This window comes from Phyllosticta citriasiana (genome assembly GCF_038021145.1).
Source record: "Phyllosticta citriasiana strain CBS 120426 chromosome Unknown IWZ02scaffold_27, whole genome shotgun sequence".
NCBI lineage: Eukaryota > Fungi > Ascomycota > Dothideomycetes > Botryosphaeriales > Phyllostictaceae > Phyllosticta > Phyllosticta citriasiana.
In genome coordinates this window covers 162,124-178,636 of record NW_027117304.1, presented here as the reverse complement: position 1 = coordinate 178,636, position 16,513 = coordinate 162,124, and the positions used below count along the sequence as shown (strand labels likewise).

At 57.6% G+C, this 16,513-nt stretch overlaps 3 protein-coding genes across 3 annotated transcripts; 2 read left to right on the top strand and 1 right to left on the bottom strand.

Annotated features, from left to right (window-relative positions):
- Positions 1 to 3,979: 3,979 nt before the first annotated feature.
- Positions 3,980 to 8,299, top strand: IWZ02DRAFT_503583 (uncharacterized protein; the record flags this gene model as incomplete). Its single annotated transcript, XM_066770341.1, has 6 exons — positions 3,980 to 4,153; positions 4,222 to 4,513; positions 5,770 to 6,443; positions 6,608 to 6,983; positions 7,222 to 7,558; positions 7,630 to 8,299. 6 exons carry the CDS (start codon positions 3,980 to 3,982, stop codon positions 7,916 to 7,918), a joined length of 2,142 nt encoding a protein of 713 aa, XP_066617459.1. The 3' UTR covers positions 7,919 to 8,299.
- Positions 8,300 to 10,675: 2,376 nt separating this feature from the next.
- On the bottom strand, positions 10,676 to 12,629 carry IWZ02DRAFT_472627 (uncharacterized protein; the record flags this gene model as incomplete). Its single annotated transcript, XM_066768967.1, has 7 exons — positions 10,676 to 10,825; positions 10,975 to 11,507; positions 11,678 to 11,950; positions 11,981 to 12,186; positions 12,237 to 12,355; positions 12,376 to 12,400; positions 12,421 to 12,629. 7 exons carry the CDS (start codon positions 12,627 to 12,629, stop codon positions 10,676 to 10,678), a joined length of 1,515 nt encoding a protein of 504 aa, XP_066617458.1.
- Positions 12,630 to 13,459: 830 nt separating this feature from the next.
- IWZ02DRAFT_387415 (Alpha/Beta hydrolase protein) lies at positions 13,460 to 14,807 on the top strand (the record flags this gene model as incomplete). The annotated part of the gene is made up of 2 exons (XM_066765538.1): positions 13,460 to 13,604; positions 13,726 to 14,807. 2 exons carry the CDS (start codon positions 13,460 to 13,462, stop codon positions 14,805 to 14,807), a joined length of 1,227 nt encoding a protein of 408 aa, XP_066617457.1.
- Positions 14,808 to 16,513: the final 1,706 nt, after the last annotated feature.

The following is a 16,513-nucleotide window of genomic DNA, read 5'->3' as shown; positions in this document are numbered from 1 at the left end:
GTTTTCTTGTCCTTCGACCCGGATGAATATGTTATGTCAGGCTACTGAGCGTTCTGCGTCATCTCAAGTTTTCCTCGTACAATCGACAAAAACAGCAGCATTGAGGAGAATCTCAGTCAAGTCTTCTGATATCACAAGTGCTGCTGAGCCCTGGACACGTCGGATTCGAGGCTATAGCGTTTCCTCCTCATGGAGAAAAAAATGACTTGCTGTCTTTCTACTGCCGACTCGCTGCGGATGCCCGGTTGATTACCTGCCGCGCAACGCTCCACGGCAACTTTCTTCACACGACCTGCAAACAGCCTCGATAAAAACGCAGCCTTTCCAGGACTCTGCTTACTTTCCCTCCGCACCATCAACCATCATCCTTCTCCTAGCGTTCGAAAACGAACCAAGCCTGACTGCTCAAAAGCGAAGGCGGAAACAGCCAACAAACTCAACACTCGAGACTCATTCTATCCCACAGCGATACCCTGCCCAACACTCGCATAAAACCTCAACCACATCGTCTCTCCCCGCAAACAAGCAAAACCAACCTAACGCACTGGAACATCCTCTCCTGTCCTACACTCACACACACCCCCTCAAACCCACCAAAAATTAAAGGAAATGTGCCTCCACCTCCTCGCACCCACACCCCAGCCACAAAGCCCGCTCCCGCGTGCTGAATGTGCACAAACGGACTCACCACGTACATCTCGCGCCATGGTCCCGTGACGTGGCGCCTTCGTCGTGCGCCGCCGAACGCAGATGCTATGGATAAGGATGCGAGAGGGATGGCGTTAGGGTTGGTTGTGGAGGAGGACGTGGAGGGTTGGGGTGGGGAAGGAGGAAGGAAGGGGGAAGGACTGAGGACAGGGGCACAAGTAGGAGGGTAGATTGAGGTAAACAATTTGCTTAAATCTAGTGTGGTCATATTTTCTCGCCGTGAAGGATTCTATTACGTGAACAGCCAGTTCCATTCAACGCCTGACACCCTCACACACACACACACACCTCCTACAGATATGTGTCAAATCCAGCTGCAGCATACCCTTCACCTCCCCCGAACGCACCCCCAGCCCCACCCCACCCTCACCCTCAGAAGCAAAAGCAGACCCAAACCCAGCACCCACCGTCCCTCTCGACGGCGGAAAATCTCCGAATAAGCGGCGGCAGTGCCTGTGCCTGTGCCATCTCTTCACATCTTTCGCTCGCGCTCGCGCTCGACAACGACAGCGTCTCCAATTCCGGCAGCAAAGAAGCCGATCTGCGCAAGGGCTCTTTGCCTTGCGATCGACTAGATGAACAGTGCCATCGAGGTAGGATGGGCAGTGTCCACGTGGTCATGGTCATGGTCGTTGTCGTTGTCGTAGTAGTAGTAGTATAGTATTTTGTTGTTGTTGTTGTTGTTATGCTGGACCTGGACCTGGACCTGCGAGTTGTCGATGTTGGCGATGCGGGGCGGTAGTAATGTGCTGATGCTGACTGATGTTGTGAGAGGGCTGGAGTCGCATCATTGCGGCGACAGCGACGGCCGCGGTGTGGTTTTGATGACGATGGTGCCGTGTCCTGCGCATCTTCTCTCGTTCCCATCCACCACATCCACCCCATGCGCAGACGCTGCATCACCATCACCACCACATCATGATCGTCATCGAAACAACCCCATCCCCATGTCGTCCAAGCGCGTCGTCGTCGTCGTCGTCGTCGTCGTTCTCATCCTCGATGACGCGAACGGCCCCCGTCGCCCCGGCAGCAGCACATGTCTCAAACCTTGCTTCCGTTTGCGCAGCGGTGCTGCTGGTGCTACCACCGACGTCACGAGTCTTTGCCGAGCGTCTCTTTCTGGTGGGCTTGGGTGGACGCGTCTCGATGGACAAGCTCCAGCTGAGTAGACGTGTGGATTTGGGTTGGGGTTGGCGGTCGTGAGCTTTCTTGTGTGGTGCTCGGCGGTGTTGCGGCGACGGACGAAGCGGTGGCGGCTATGGCTGTGGCTGTGGCTGTGTTCGCTGCGCAGCTCGATGAGGACCTGTGTTTTTTTGCTGGAATCGTGGGCATTGTTCTGACGTCAGGAGGGAAAAGATGGATGAAAGGAGAGTTGTGAGGTGCATGATGGATTATTCGATGCATGTGGATTAATACTTGTACATCTTTCTCGGGTGCTTGCGGAGCTCAACGTTTGCAGATGGAGTCTTCTTCCCTTGAGCGATTACAATGGCTGCGTGCGGTGAGAGTACTCGAAATGTTCTCAAAAGGTCCGTTGTTTTCAGAGCTGTGGACTTGGGAAGGGTTGGTCTTTGAGTTTTTATTGCCGTGTCGGATGTTGAGACATGACTGTCCGCAAGTAGAAGTGTTGGTGACACAATGTAGAGTGCACTAAATTTCTGCTCAGGGAGCCGGAATAGAAGAATATGAGCTTGTCATAACTCATAGAGCAGGAAGGAAAGCTCGAATAAAGCATTTCCGTGTTTGATTTTGGACGAACAGATAGTGAAGATTGAGTGGCTCATGATGTCCTGTGTCACTTCTTGATCAGAACTCGGGAAATCACTCACCTCGGACTTTGCGGCTCAGATTCTCTTTGGATCTTCTTGAGTGACATGTGTTTATGTGCTCTATTGCTGCTGCCTTGCCATCATGGCAAAGATGATCATCGACACTTTCTCGTGACGCCGGTTGCGTGCAGCTGGCGCCAACCACGTTTTGATCGCAGCTCGAGGCGGCCGTCCCAGTCATGAATCTCATTAAATGATGCTTTGGCCCCAGGCTGTGATGACAAGAGATCTCGAAGAAAAAGCAACAACAAGCCGAGTCTCATGAGCAAGACCAAAGGATTATAACATGTTTCCGGACGTTGATGGCGCCGGAGCCGTCAGCCTTTTGAGGGCTTGACGCATTCTCCGATCAAAACGTTGACGAGGCTCTCGGAGAGATTTGGAAGGGAGAGAAGCAAAGACAGGAGACACAAAGTTGACGAGAGCCCGAAGCCGGGAAAAGTAAGGAAAAAGTAAGCAGTGCTTGTCTAATCACCAACACGAGGCTAAGCCATGCAGAAAAGCAGCCAACATGCAGAGCGATGCGGCAACGATGTACGCATCACGCTCGAGATTTTGTGGTGGAGGCTGTGGCGCCACTGGTCGAGCGATTACCGGCAGTCTTGTCTTTCCTGATCCGACGGAGGCTTTGGAATTGGGACTCGAGCGTGACCTGGGATGGTTGCATGATAAATCTCCGGTGCAGATTACGTTGGCCTCGAGCGGCGGGGAAAATGCAATAATGGAGAGCAGGTAAGGTAGCGGTCGTCATTGACTGCGACGATACTCGAGATATCCCTCTTGGAGCGCCCACCAATTGTTTCTGATGTTGTTCATAGTCGTCGGTCGCTAAAAGTCGTTGTCGTCAACGCCGTCGAGTCGCTGCGGCAAACCCATTGGGCTGAAGCATCTCCAGGCGTCGCACTCGTTCATTTGATGGACTCTGCGAATAATTAGCTACAAGAGCCGAGCAGAGACGACCATCGTATCCGGATTGCGACGTAAGGTTGAGTTTCGGAGCGTGTGGCTTCTGGACTGAGGACGCGCCTTCCTTTCCTGTCGCCCTGCTTGAGCACGAGCACCTCAGACATCAACAACACCACGACGGCTCCAAAAACACCAAATCTCATCTCGCCCTCACCCCGTCCTCGTCCTCGTCCTCGTCCTCGTCCTCGCCCTCGCCCTCGCCGTCGCCGTCGACGCGCTCTGTTTTGGCTCTGCCATCAGCATGCCTGCCATTCGCTTCAGCGCATCGCCGGCACCAGGGTCCTTGCGACCACGGCACGACACGGTCAACACTACCTATTCTGCACCAGCTCGTGCCTCAATGAACTCTCATCACATGCCGTCACTCACCACCTGGACGCATCGTTGGAGGAAGCCATTGGCCTGCTGATGCATTCGCAAGCGATGCGACTCAACAATCAAGATGCAGAGCCCCCAAATCTCTCAAGCACCGCAGCATGCCCATTCGCCCGGCCAGACCATCATCTGTGGCCATGGCAGACTCTCAGCGTTACCTCAAACCTTCTCTCACGCCATCGCCAAGGTACTCGTCCACCAATGCAGATGTTCGGCCAGAAGGCCCTCTTCTGGAAGACCCAGATCAAGAGCAGGAGCTCAAGGTCCCGACCTGTGTCCGCTCGCCGCGCAAGCCCAAGCTGGAAAAGAAAAGGCCGGTAGCTCACCTCAGCTTTCGCTGCAGGAAAGCGCTCGCAATGATCTGGAGAAGCCCAAGCACATGAGCGACTCGACTCTCGACAGCGTCCTCGCCACTCCCAACGACTTTTCCAAGGAATTCTCCAAGCCAACATCGGCCCTCTCGCATTGGATTGACAATGCTGCCTGGCCGCCGTGGTCGCCCCGTTCAAGAACAGCGTCCGGAGCTGCTGCAGAGGCCGACGCGGATCCCAATGATGAACTCTCGGAGCCGCCTGGATCTGCCACCAGGGTCCGCCGCCGCCTCTTTCGACCCTCGGACGCCTCTTCTCAGCCCAGTGCGCAGGAAGGAAGCTCTTCGAGGCGCAACTTGCTGCGAGGTTTGGGAATGTCATGGAAAACCGCTCCACGTCTTCGGATTCGTCCTGGACGTCCTTCGCTGCATCGACGGAATGCGTCGCCCAGATCTCGAGGAAGCGGTCGATGCTGGCGAGAAAGAGACGGTCAGCACAGAGGACGAAGCGATGCCTCTGATGTCGGGAAAGAGGAGCCTGACCAAAGCAGCCGGCCGGAGAATGTTGAGAAAGATGACGGGATGAGACGTCAAAATCTTTGCTCGTTGCGGAGCTGGAGACGGACTCAAACCCAGCGATTTTAACCTCATTCTGCAAAAGAAAATCAGCGAGGACACATTGAAAACATCGACACCCAAAGTCAAAGATGCCAGCGGAATTCGATTCATGTTCCATCATTCGGCGGCAGTTTTGAGGATACAGTGGCAGGGAGCATCAAGCTTTAGGCCATTTCGATACGACTATGATTCTCGTTCTTCATACACGGCGTCATCCGGCTAGAGACTGCAACGAAAGATTGCAGAAGGCCTTGTGCATTTGCGGACGGAGGTTTTGCTTTTTTTTCTTTCTTTCTTTTTTTTTTTTTTTTTTTGAGATTATTCGGAGGGGTCCTGTCTGGCATTGGCACATCTCGACCCCAGGGTCATGACCACACGAAATCAGAAGTAGATGGATTTTCAGAGGGGAGGAAGTGAATACTCATGGTTCTTGTACATGCTAGATCAAGTGGGACTTGCGTCGGAGGTGGTCAAATAAGGGAGGGAAGAATCGGAATGAGCAGACCATAGGGATCGGGTGTCGTGCTGGAGTTAGAGAAGGAATCTTCTACCAACAAGTCTCTTTTCTCATGCCATGAGGTTGATATGTTGTCGCGGAAGAAAGGAGCGGAGCAAGTGGAGTCGTCGGCTGCTGCCCAATAGCGACGACGGGATTGCGGCCGAGGCGGAGGGCAACGAACGATGCAACAACAATAATAATCATCATCATCATCATCATCATCATCGTCATCATCATCGTCTTCGCCCTCATCATGACCACGCTCGTCCAGGTCGTGCACGCCAATTGAAGCCAACGGCGACTCTGTCAACCGCTGCAACACGCTCGACGCATCAGCCAGCAGCCAGCAGCCAGTCCGTCCACCAGCGCCGCCGGCCCCAACACCACCACGTCGCATCGCCCTCATCATTCATCCCTTTGTCGTCTCGCCGGCGCCGTCAGCACCACTGCACTGCAGACATTAGCCATGACCTCTCCCGACGCCCAATCTCAGCCGCCCAAGCGACCTGCAGCGCCCCGGAGAAGCCATTCATCCCAGTCGCAGCCGCAGTCGCATTCTCCAAACGACCCGGCCCACCACCGCGACGCCCCGCATCACCGCTCCGCTCACAAGGCCCAGAGACACGTCGTTGGCCACGGTCGCCTCGGGCCCAGGAACCCGTCGTATGGCAAGAATCTCAACAAGCAGGCCGTCCAGCAGAACCACCATCACCACCGTACCCTGTCCACCGGCTCGACCTCGACTCGACCACGACCGACGACGCCGCCGCCCCCCAGCCTTGAAGCGCAATGCCTCGGCCGCCGTAGTCTCGCGCAACACGTCGCACGCCCAATTGCGCAAAAACCACTCAAGCGTCACTTGCCGCGCCAGGCCGGCAAGGCCACGCATCGACAGCACCGGAGCAGCGACCTGGAGCCCTTGACCAAGCGTGGGGAGTGGGAGCGGGAGCGCGGCCACCGTCGGCGGAGCAGCAGCAGCAGCCAAGGCCGCGCCGCAAGAGCTCGCCCGAGATGGACCACGCCGGCGTGCGCTTCGATCTGGGCGTCGACGACGGATGGCGACGACGACAATGCCTGGACCGAGGAGAGCGCTTCCCAGTCGCCCGCGACTACGCGCTCGACTACCCGCCAGAACTCGGTGATATTGGATCCTCCCAAGGCCCAACAGCAACAACAACAGACTCGCGCGGGACCCAGCGACAACGAAACCTCTGATTCGACTGAGACGGACACCAATCCGCGGCGGCAGCAGCAGCAGCAGCAGCACAGCAGCAGCCAAGCCAATCGAGACCACAGCATCAGAAACAACAGCAGCAGCAGCAGCAGCAGCAGCAACAAGAATCAAACTCGGACCCCCCCTCGCCGCGGAATACATCGCGGACACAGCGCCCCGAGCAGCGCGTCACGTACAGCAGCAACCAAATCAACGGTGTCAACTCCTACCACCAGCCCAAACCTGCTGACGCCGACATGATAACCTCGCGCATCCTACAGCGCAGCGCGTCGAACCGGCTGCAGCCGCAAGTCTCGGACGTGTCGGCTACGGTCGTCTCGCACTCGCACGACGCGCGCTCCCTCAGCCACTCGACGGGCTCGACCATGATAGACACGCCGGGGAACAAGGAAGCCGTGTCGCGCTTCATAGACGGCGATGGGTCGTCGGGAACGCCGCGAGATAGTTCGTTTCTGGCCGCACCATCCGCCGCGGCCGGCGACGAACAACAACATCAACAACAACAATAACTCGGCAGACTTGTCGCAAAGCGCAATAAATCTACGGCAAACATTTCCGAGTCGGCCACGGCCACGCCCTCGTCTTCTACGCACCACCGCCGCCACGTCTCGTCAGGGACAACAACGCCATCGGACCTCGCGCCGTCACGGACGCAGCAAATACTGTGGCTGCAGCGCGCCAGCTCAAACATCGAACCGCAACAAAAAGGCGGGCGACCTCCTCTCCCACGCACACTCTTCTCACCACCATCGCGGCAGCAGCAGCGCGGCCCTCTCCGCACCCAACGGCGCCGGCGGCAGCAGCGGTGGAGGTCACACGCACCCGCACCACCGGCACTCGTCGTCGCAGCTCGTCGTCGTTGGCGGCGTGACGCCGTCGGGCGACGTGATCATGGACCGTGAGCTGGCGCGCCGCTTCGACGAGGCCGCCGCCGAGTACCGCGTGGTGCGGCGGTTCCGCAACCCCGTCGCCGACGCCATTGCGCGGCTGGCCGAGTCGCCGGACTCGCCGCGCTGGCGGTACGTCAGAGAACACAGCAGCAGCGGGAGCAGCGCGATGGCGGCGGCGGCGGCGGCGGCGGGTATTACAGCTCTCAGTCGGCGTCGGTCGCAACGGCACATGTCCAGCGCCAGCGCAACGGCGAGTGCGGCGGCCGCCGCGTATCAGAACATCAATGTACGGGGAACGTCGGCAGCCCGCTCAGCAAAGCATCGTCCAGCCTCGCGCTGAACACGCAATACCGGCCCTCGACGCAGGGCGGGACGGACCGCGAGGTGCGCACCAACGGGCTCCGCAGCAGCAGCGCGGCGACGCTCGTTTCGCCTTCGTCCATGACGCCAGGAGGCGCAGGGGGGAGTGATACGCAAATGCAACTCTAAGCCCGAGTATGCACGTCGGTGAAGCGACACCAAGCAGCGTCATGGAAGCCGTCGCGGCGGCGCGGCGGGCGCGCGTCAGTTTCGATTTGCCGGGGCGAGGGCGGCGGATCACCCACTCCCTCAAATCAAAACCAATCCCAAAATCAAAACACAGCAGCGGCATTTTTACGAGGAGGAGGAGGAGGAGGAGGAGGAGGAGGAGTCAGTGGGCAAAGCACAGGATCAGAGTTCATCGGTTTCGGCAGCGGCGGCGTGTCAGGCGCGGTGCTGGACGAGCGGGAACGAGAAAGAGAAAGAGAGAGGGAGAGGCAGAACGACGTCGTCGAGGAGCTGTGCCGACGCATATGGGACCGTTTGTGATGGCGAGGGGGGCATTTTGGTCGGGGGAGGTATCGGGGGTGCTTAGCTCGGGGTGTGTGTGCAAAGGGGGGGTTGTCGTTCCTCGTTTTGGATTTGTGGAAATGTGGCGCGTGTAGGGCTGTAGGCAGTAGTGCAGTAGACTGGTGAGGAAAGGGGAGGAAGTGAGAAGAGACGAGACGAGAGAATTTGATGTTTAGAGGACGGAGGGAGGTTTTGTTTTAGCAGGGTCGGGGATTAATCAGGCTTTCCTACTTACCTACTTACCTACCTACACATAGCAGCGCGTCGCTTCGTTTCGTTTCTTCTTTTTGCAGCACCGGCACCGGCACCAGCAGCATTCATTGCATTCATTGCATTTATTCATACATTCATCCATCCATCCATCCATCCATCCATCCATCCATCCATCCATCCATCCATCCATCCATTTCATCCATGCATGGCATACAAATACATCATTCTTTCCCCCCCCCCCCCCCCCCCCCCCCCCCCTCTCTCTCTCTCTCACACACACACACACACACAAAGACAAGCTTGAGACAAAATGAAAATATTACAGTATAGTATGCCGTAATATAGTAAGGAGGAGAAGGAGGAGGAAGAGGAACAGGGAGGGGAGGGGAGGGGAGGGGAGAACGGCGAAAAGGGGCATCAGGGGTCAGAGAGAGGCTTTGAAAGGGGGTCTTGCGAACGGTGTGGGTACGGGAAAGGGGGGATGTGAGAAATAGTAGCAGTAGTAGTAGTAGCAGCAGCAGCAGCAGCAGGAGACGTAGTAGAATATGCCTCAAGGGCTTGCTTGCTTCACTTGCCTATGTTCCCTTCCCAAACATCTCTTCCATCATTCACGCGGGCGAATGCACTCGAGGTTGGTTTGGAATGCGTTTGTCTATCACCAGGAGCAGTACGGACGCTGTCATCATCTCTGACTCCACCACTACTCACCCTATCACCCCTCTCTTTCTCGCGCGCATCTTCTCTCTCTCTCTCTCTCTCTCTCACACACACACACACACACACACACACACACCTTGATCACGTCGTCACCGCTACTTATCCATCCATACGTACATGCACAAAGTATCCCCGACTCTTGATACACTACCCTCGGTCTCCTTCAACACACCTCCTTCCTCCCAGCCAGCCTGCCCTGCCTGTCCTGCCTGTCCTCCGTGCCCGCGGCACGACACGCAGCACGCGGTGACGAGACGGACAGACACTGTATGAACGACACGACGCGGCAGCCAAGTCGACGACTAGCGCTTTTCCTGGCCGCGTGTTGTACCACCTCATCCCATCCCACATCAGATATCGTCTCGTGCACCTCTGCCTTCTTCATATCGCCTCAACCCTTTCCATAGTCCAAAGCGTCAAAAGCAAAATCCTGCGCCCGCCAAACAACAAGCCAAACAGAGAGAAGACGGCGAAAGGGCAAAGCGATAGCGGTATGATACAAGATCGATCCGACCCAGCTCGGCTCCTCGAATGAGCTGAACGTTGTCGAAAGAACCCAAAAACAAAAAGCAACAGCGAAAAGTGGAAAAGACGAAGAAATCCCAGGAAATTTTGGAGAGAAAGATTGAAAAGCAGGAAACGAGTTATCCGAAGGATGAAGACGAAGTCGGGAAAAAGGCGCTCATGCTTGCTGACTGACTGACTGACGGACAACAGACACGTTCGACCGAGAGGAAAAGAGCCGCGCCAACCCGCCGTCAGATAGGGAGAAAAGACGAACCCGGCGGCGGCGGCGGCGGCGGCGGCGGCTTGAAAATAACCAAATCTATCATGGACCGAACAACGACAACGCGAAACCTGGCTGGCTGGAAACAGCGCGAGCTTGCCAGACAAAGACGACAACGGAAACCGACTCCAGAAAGACGAGATTGAAAAGAGAGAAAAGAGTAAAAGGTCAAATACAGATCCGAAGCGAACGTAGTACAGACAGTCAGACAGCCAGAAAGGAGTTATGTATGCCTCAAAAATCTGGACGATGCAACGAAGCGAATGTGGTCGGTGTACAGAGACAGATTCAGAGACCTAAACCCGCCGCCCAATGGCGACGACTGGTCCCGTCTTTTCAAAACTCTCCTCTCGAAGCTCTCCTCTCGAAGCGAACAGTAGAGAAGCCGGTCGAGCTGGCGCCTGCAGGTCGGAAGAGATGAATGGACGAGGCTTTCAAGCCTCCATTGCGTGATGGTTATGCGAGCCAGGTCCAAAGCCACACGAGCCGGGCATTAAAACAAAGTCGTAGGAGAGGAATCCGTGCTCCACGTAGTCGGCGGGGAGCGCTGCGCCTGGTGGACCGTTCCCGGCGGCGAAGAATTGAATATGTTCATGTCGTGCTGCTTCTTTGTGTACAGGGGGTCGTTATACTATGCTGCTACTCTCTATTCTTTTTGTTCATACAAACTCCGGCCAAAAATTATAGGGCATTAGGTCCGGGCCGTCCCAAGTCTCGCCGTACGGGTTTGTCCGGGTGCCGGCGAAGAAGGCGTCGTGCGCTATTTCAATCACATTGATCCAAGAAGAAGGCTCGGGGTGTTTGAGCCACTGGAATCGTCAGCTTTATGATGGTCCACTTTGGGACGAAAACCTCACCTGGGTTGTGAATGTGATATGTCCAAGGCGCCGCGGAAAAAGTTTTCAAGCGTCCGGTTGTTGGGAGGATATTGGTCCTCCTCCAGACGATAGTCGGCAACAACGCCCTTCTTCCTGAGCTCGGCCTCCTCGGCGCTAGTAGCGGTGAACGAGTCGCTGTGGTCCGCTCCAGGTTGTTCAGCAGCCGAGTGGGGCGCATCCGATCCTGGCCTCGAAGGCTCAGCGCTCGGACCACGTCCCTTGACCACGTTCTGAGACTGGATTCTCGTCCTCGGCCGCTGCTGGCTGAGATCCACATGGTCGAGTTGGGGGCCGTCGTAGCTTTGCCACTCGTCCTTTATCGAGTTGGTCTTGCCCTTGAATGCGGCGCTGTAGTCCTTGAGGCAGGGCACAGTGCAGCGACCCTCGCGGTCCCAGTTGAACTCGGTCCAGATGGGATCAAAGGCGGCCGTCTCGAGCATCAGAAATTCCTGGTCGCGTCCGTCTTTCCACGCCATGCGGCCAATGACACGCGGGTGAAAGTTGAGGCCCATGCGAACACCGCCGCGCAGCAGGTAGGACGAGAGGGAGCTGTTGGCAGTCAGGGACATGACAGCCGTGTTGTAGTCGCCAGGGTGAGGGTGGCAGCCCAGCGCTCAGCAAAGGAGTGGTTTTGCGGCAGGAGGAGCGGGCGCATGTCGCGAAGCATCAAGACGTCCATGTCGAAATAGGCGCCTCCGTACATGTGCAAAATGACGAAAACGCATGGCGTCCGAGACGGCCACGGGCAAAAAGGTCATTTGCTTGGGGGTCAGTGAGAGCCACTGCTGCCATTCTTGTCCTCAATCACGCCATCCGCAATCGTGACCTCTCCTTGGGAGTTGGGCCGGCCTCTCGAGACGCGTGCTCCGTCATTGTGGTCGACGTTTTTGGGCAAACGGGATGCGCTGAGGAAACTTCCAGGCCTTGACGGTGAAGTCTCCACGCTCGACCAGGGGCAGGAAGCGAGCGAACAAGGGGTCCCTGTCAGCATGTCGTCCACGGCATTGGGCCCTTGTCCGCGTCTAGCCACAGGAAGAGGCGCGAGCACGCCAGATTCTGCGTGTATAGATAACTCTTGATAAAAACTTCCCACCCTCCACGTTGCTGGACCAGTCCAGTAAACGTGGTAGGGAATGATGGGGCCCGGGCAAGATCCAATCGAGACCTTGGAAGCCTTGGTTGCGTTGGTCAGGGGCAGATATTTGTCCAAATTGTTACCATGGCCATCCGCGTCGTTGTACTCGGCCTTGCGGGGGTCCTGGGCGCTGGCACGTGCCGTTGGCTCCGGAAAGCTTGTAGTAGCGGTGCTCGTCATTGGCAAAAAACGCGAGACAGTCGAAACGTTTTCATCTTTTCAATCCCTGCGTATGAGCCCCTGCACTCCTCGACCAAGAGTTTCAGATCGGCCTCAGTATCCACATGCGGTCTTGGCCCAAGATAGTCGTCCTTGCAGCAACGGCGCTGTCTGGGCGGTTGAAGACGTTGGCGTGCGGGTTGATTGTCACGCTGGTGGCGAGCCAGCGAACTTGACCTTGACGCCCGACTTGGTCGGCTTGATGACATCGACGGGGCCCGACTTGCCCAGGAAGGCGGGTATCCCAAGTTTTCCAGTGGGCCGTGACGAAGGGTTCCGCGCGAGGTTGATTATGCTGAGGATACACGTGTAGAGCAGGGCGGCGAGGAAGAGGTTGCGCAGGAGGATGCAGAAGCCCCGTAACCGGCTTCCCTCAGCCATGGTGGCGATGCGGGAGCGTGTGAACCCCTGGAGAAGAGGATTGAGACTGTCGGTGGCAGACAGGTCGGGTCTGCGGGTCAGGGGCAGAGAGGTGCAATATTGTAGCGATGATGGGAGGCCGTGGGCGCGGTGTGGTTGGGCTCGAGGCTCGAGGCGCGCCGTCGACGGCAAGAAATGGGGTTAGGCGGCTGGGGGCGGAGAGGACTGCCGGTGCAGGCAGCAGGCGGCTCTGAAAAGAAAGTTAGAAGAATTGGACGCGTCGCGGTGGGCTTGGAGACTCACGAGAGGAATATGTTGGAGGTGTAGCCGGTGGTTGAGGGTCAAAGGAGTGACGGAGGGAAGCCGTAGCGTAGGGCAAGGCAGTGTGAGACCCAGGCCGTCCGACGTTGCCTGTTACGGATTAAATGAAACGGCCAACGGCAGAGGCGGGAACAAGCGCAGGGCCAAGAGGACGAGGGGTTCGCAGGAGGTTGAGCGGAGAGTGGAAGAGGTTAAGAGAGAGAGAGAGAGGGAGAGAGAGAGAGAGAGAGAGAGAGGGAGTGAGAGAAGGTAGGTAGGTAGGTAGGGCAGTGGCAGGCTCAGGCTGTGGCAGGCAGGCAGGCAGGCAGGCAGGCAGGCAGGCAGGCAAGCAATCCAGTCGCCCCCTGCAGGCCCTGCAGGCCCTGCTGTCTGCTGTGGAGCTGCCATGGCCACGGCGCAGCAGCAATTTTGGCCTTTGGCCCTCGCACCAGGCCAGGCCCTCCCTACCTTACCTTGGTTTAGTTATCGCTCGCGCCGTCACTTTCTACCGGCCACTTTCCAGTTCAGTTCTCCAGTTCCGAATTCCAGCAATGAAGCCGCCCGTCGCCTGTCACTTGCGTCTGCTACCACGGCGCATCCCACCTTTGTGCAAATTCCTGGTCGCTGGCCGCGCGAGTCAGGTGCGGGGTGTGCACCTTATCGCGCCTCCCAACTGCCACTCGGTTACTGTGCCCTGTCGATCCAACGGCTCCATTCGCCTGAGGTGAGGTGCCGCTGCAACTCCATTTCCAAAATACCTACACAGCCCGACGCTGACTGCATGCACTGCCATCTAGCATCCTCCCGCCGCCGTCAGCTCCGTCATCGTCATCATCGCCATCATCATCATCATCGCCAGCTTCGCCTGCACACTCTCCCATCCTGCTCTATCTCCCCGCGGGCCCACTGCTCCCAGACCACGCTCGCCCGGACCACGAGGTCCAAACTGTGGCAGCCCTATCCGCCGCCTCAGGCGCAACCCTCGTCTGCGTCAACTACCGCCTCGCCGAAGCCCACCGCTATCCCACCCCCGTCCACGATGTGCTGACCGCCTGGGACTGGGTCCTGGAGAACCTCGTCGCCAAAGACGACAAGTCTGCCCGTCTCGGCGTGTGTGGCGAACTGCTGGGCGCCAACCTGGCAACCACCCTCGCCCTAACCGAATGCCACGACCAAGGCCCCGCCATCGCTGCCGCCGCCATCAATAACCCCCTCGTCGACTGGATCCTGCCGCCAGACCTCGCGCGTAGCGACGAAGACAACAATGACGGCGACGACGGCTTCCTGGATCAGCTGCAAGACCTGGCCGGCATCTCATTGGCCCCCGGTCGCCGTCGAGGCAAACAACCTCGCCGTCCATCGTGGGACGCCCACGGCGACAACCTAGCGCTGCCCGCCGCCGCCGTGACACGCGCCCGCGCCGCCCTCTTCCACGACCAAGACGGCTACTTCGACCCCTTTGCCTCGCCCATCCACTTCCTGCGCACGCCCGGCCTGGCCTTCACCGCGCCGCCCAAGTCCGACGACGCCTTTGCGTCCGACTGGGACGAAGAGCAACAGCCCTCACTATACTACGGGCTCCGCGCGACCGTCGAGCCGCGCCGCCGCTCCTACCGCACGTACCCGCCGACGGCCGCTGGCCTACGCTTGCCCGTCATGAGCGTCAGCGCGGGCGAGGCATCGCCGTTGCGCGACCAGGCCGAGGAGCTGGCGGCCTGGTGCAGCGCAGCGCGTCAAGCGCGACAGCGGCGGATCGCGCGACGAGGCCTGAACCGCTGCGCGCTGCTGCTGCGGCCGGGCATTGGTCACTGGAGCGGCGTGCACCGCGCGCAGGACTGGCGCCGCGAGGTCGAGGCCCTCGGCGCGTGGTTTCGCGATGTCTTGGCCAGGGAAAGGTAGGAAGGTAGTTGTCAGGTATGCACTCGTGCATGTTGCGACGCGAGCCGCGGCAGTGGTGGCTAGCTGGCGCGTCTATGTATGCAAGCAAGTAGGTAGCGAGGGAGGATGGCAGGTCAGGTAGGCAACTAGCGCTAGCTGCATTGTCAGGGGGCGTAGTGCCATGTAGCGCGTGTTCGGTCGTTAGGTAGTTGAGCTGGAAACGCGCGGCGGCACTGAGATTCCTTTGCAATATACCCCTGACGCGCATCAGTATCAATAGACGACGACGCACCGTAGCCCTCTACCCCTTCACAGCACCCTAGACCAACTTCGCCAACCATCAAACACGTTACCCTCACAACGCAATTCCCCCTGAATAGGCAGTTAAGCATATACCGTGCATTCCTCGCCACCAACTCCTCCAACGCAACCCCCGACCCGCCAAGTCCAGCCGTGCTCCCGCCGTTTCCGCACCAGCCCTTCGCAGCATAGGTATCGGCACATCGGCATATCGAAACCAATGGATGGCACAACTCTAGATACCGGATGCAACCTCTCCGCTGCGCTGGCTCTTTTACTGTACAAAGATGGATGTGTTTGTGAGGTGCAATTGTCACTGATTGCCCGTCCGTCCGTCCGTCTATTGTCCGCTGTCCGCTGCCCGATGTCCGTTGTCTATTACCTGCTGTGCTACTCTTCGTTTATCGTTTATCGTTTGTCGTTTATCGTTTATCGTTTATCGTTTATCGTTTATCGTTGTCGTATGGCGGCTCCATTTGAATTTTTCGTGTTTGGCAGCACAGGGCAAGCGAGACGGTGCGTGGGTTGGTATTTGATTGAGCGTAGTCGTGTCCAGTGCTTGTTCGTCTAGGGTCTGTCTGTTTGTTTGTCTGTCTGACTGTGTGGTTCTATCGTTATTATCTGCCTGTCATTGGTTGGGGGTGCTGATGCTGCGAGGACGTAGGTACAAGGAAAGCAAGAAGGTAGGTAGGTAGGTAGGTGCAAGGTGGGTGGGTGGTGACGGCGCTAGTGAGGTCACGGATGTAATGATGCTGTATACCTACGGTAGGTATCTATGCTTTACGAAATGCTGCTTCCGTTGATGCTGATGTGGTATAATGCCGTGATCTGCTACAGTCCTCTCATGCTGCTGCTAGCCATCCAGCCAGTCTGTCAGACTAACGAAAAAAGACGAAAAAAAAAAAAAAAAAATTCCATTTCCACTCCCGTCCTAGGTATGCTCTCCTATTCCCTTTGCTGACCCCTCCCCTACCGCTCGTCCCCTTCCCCTCCCTCTTCCTCCGCCGTCCACGACGACGCCGCATCCCAACCCGCCGGCGGCAGCGGCAGCGAGTAGTTCATCAAGCTCTCGGGGAGCATCTGCGTTGCCGAAAGGACTTTGCCGTCGAACGCGAGCCCGCTCCTGCCGCTCACACCACTACCATTACATCTTCCACCACCACCGCCGCTGGAGTCACTAGACATTCGAGGCGTCGTCTGCCGTCCGAGCCGTTTGTGCGTCTGTTGCGCGTAGAGCCGGATGGCGATGTAGGCGACGATGTCAGGAGGAGGGCGGGCGGAGGTTGAGGGAAGGAAGAAGAGGGAGCGTGTAGAGGCGAAGTTGTGGGAGAGTAACAGGGAGAAGGAGAGGAGCGTCTAGGCGGTTTGCGTGAACGCGACTGTCGGTCAGAGGCGTGCGAAGTCTTCGAATGAGAGGAGGCGATTGG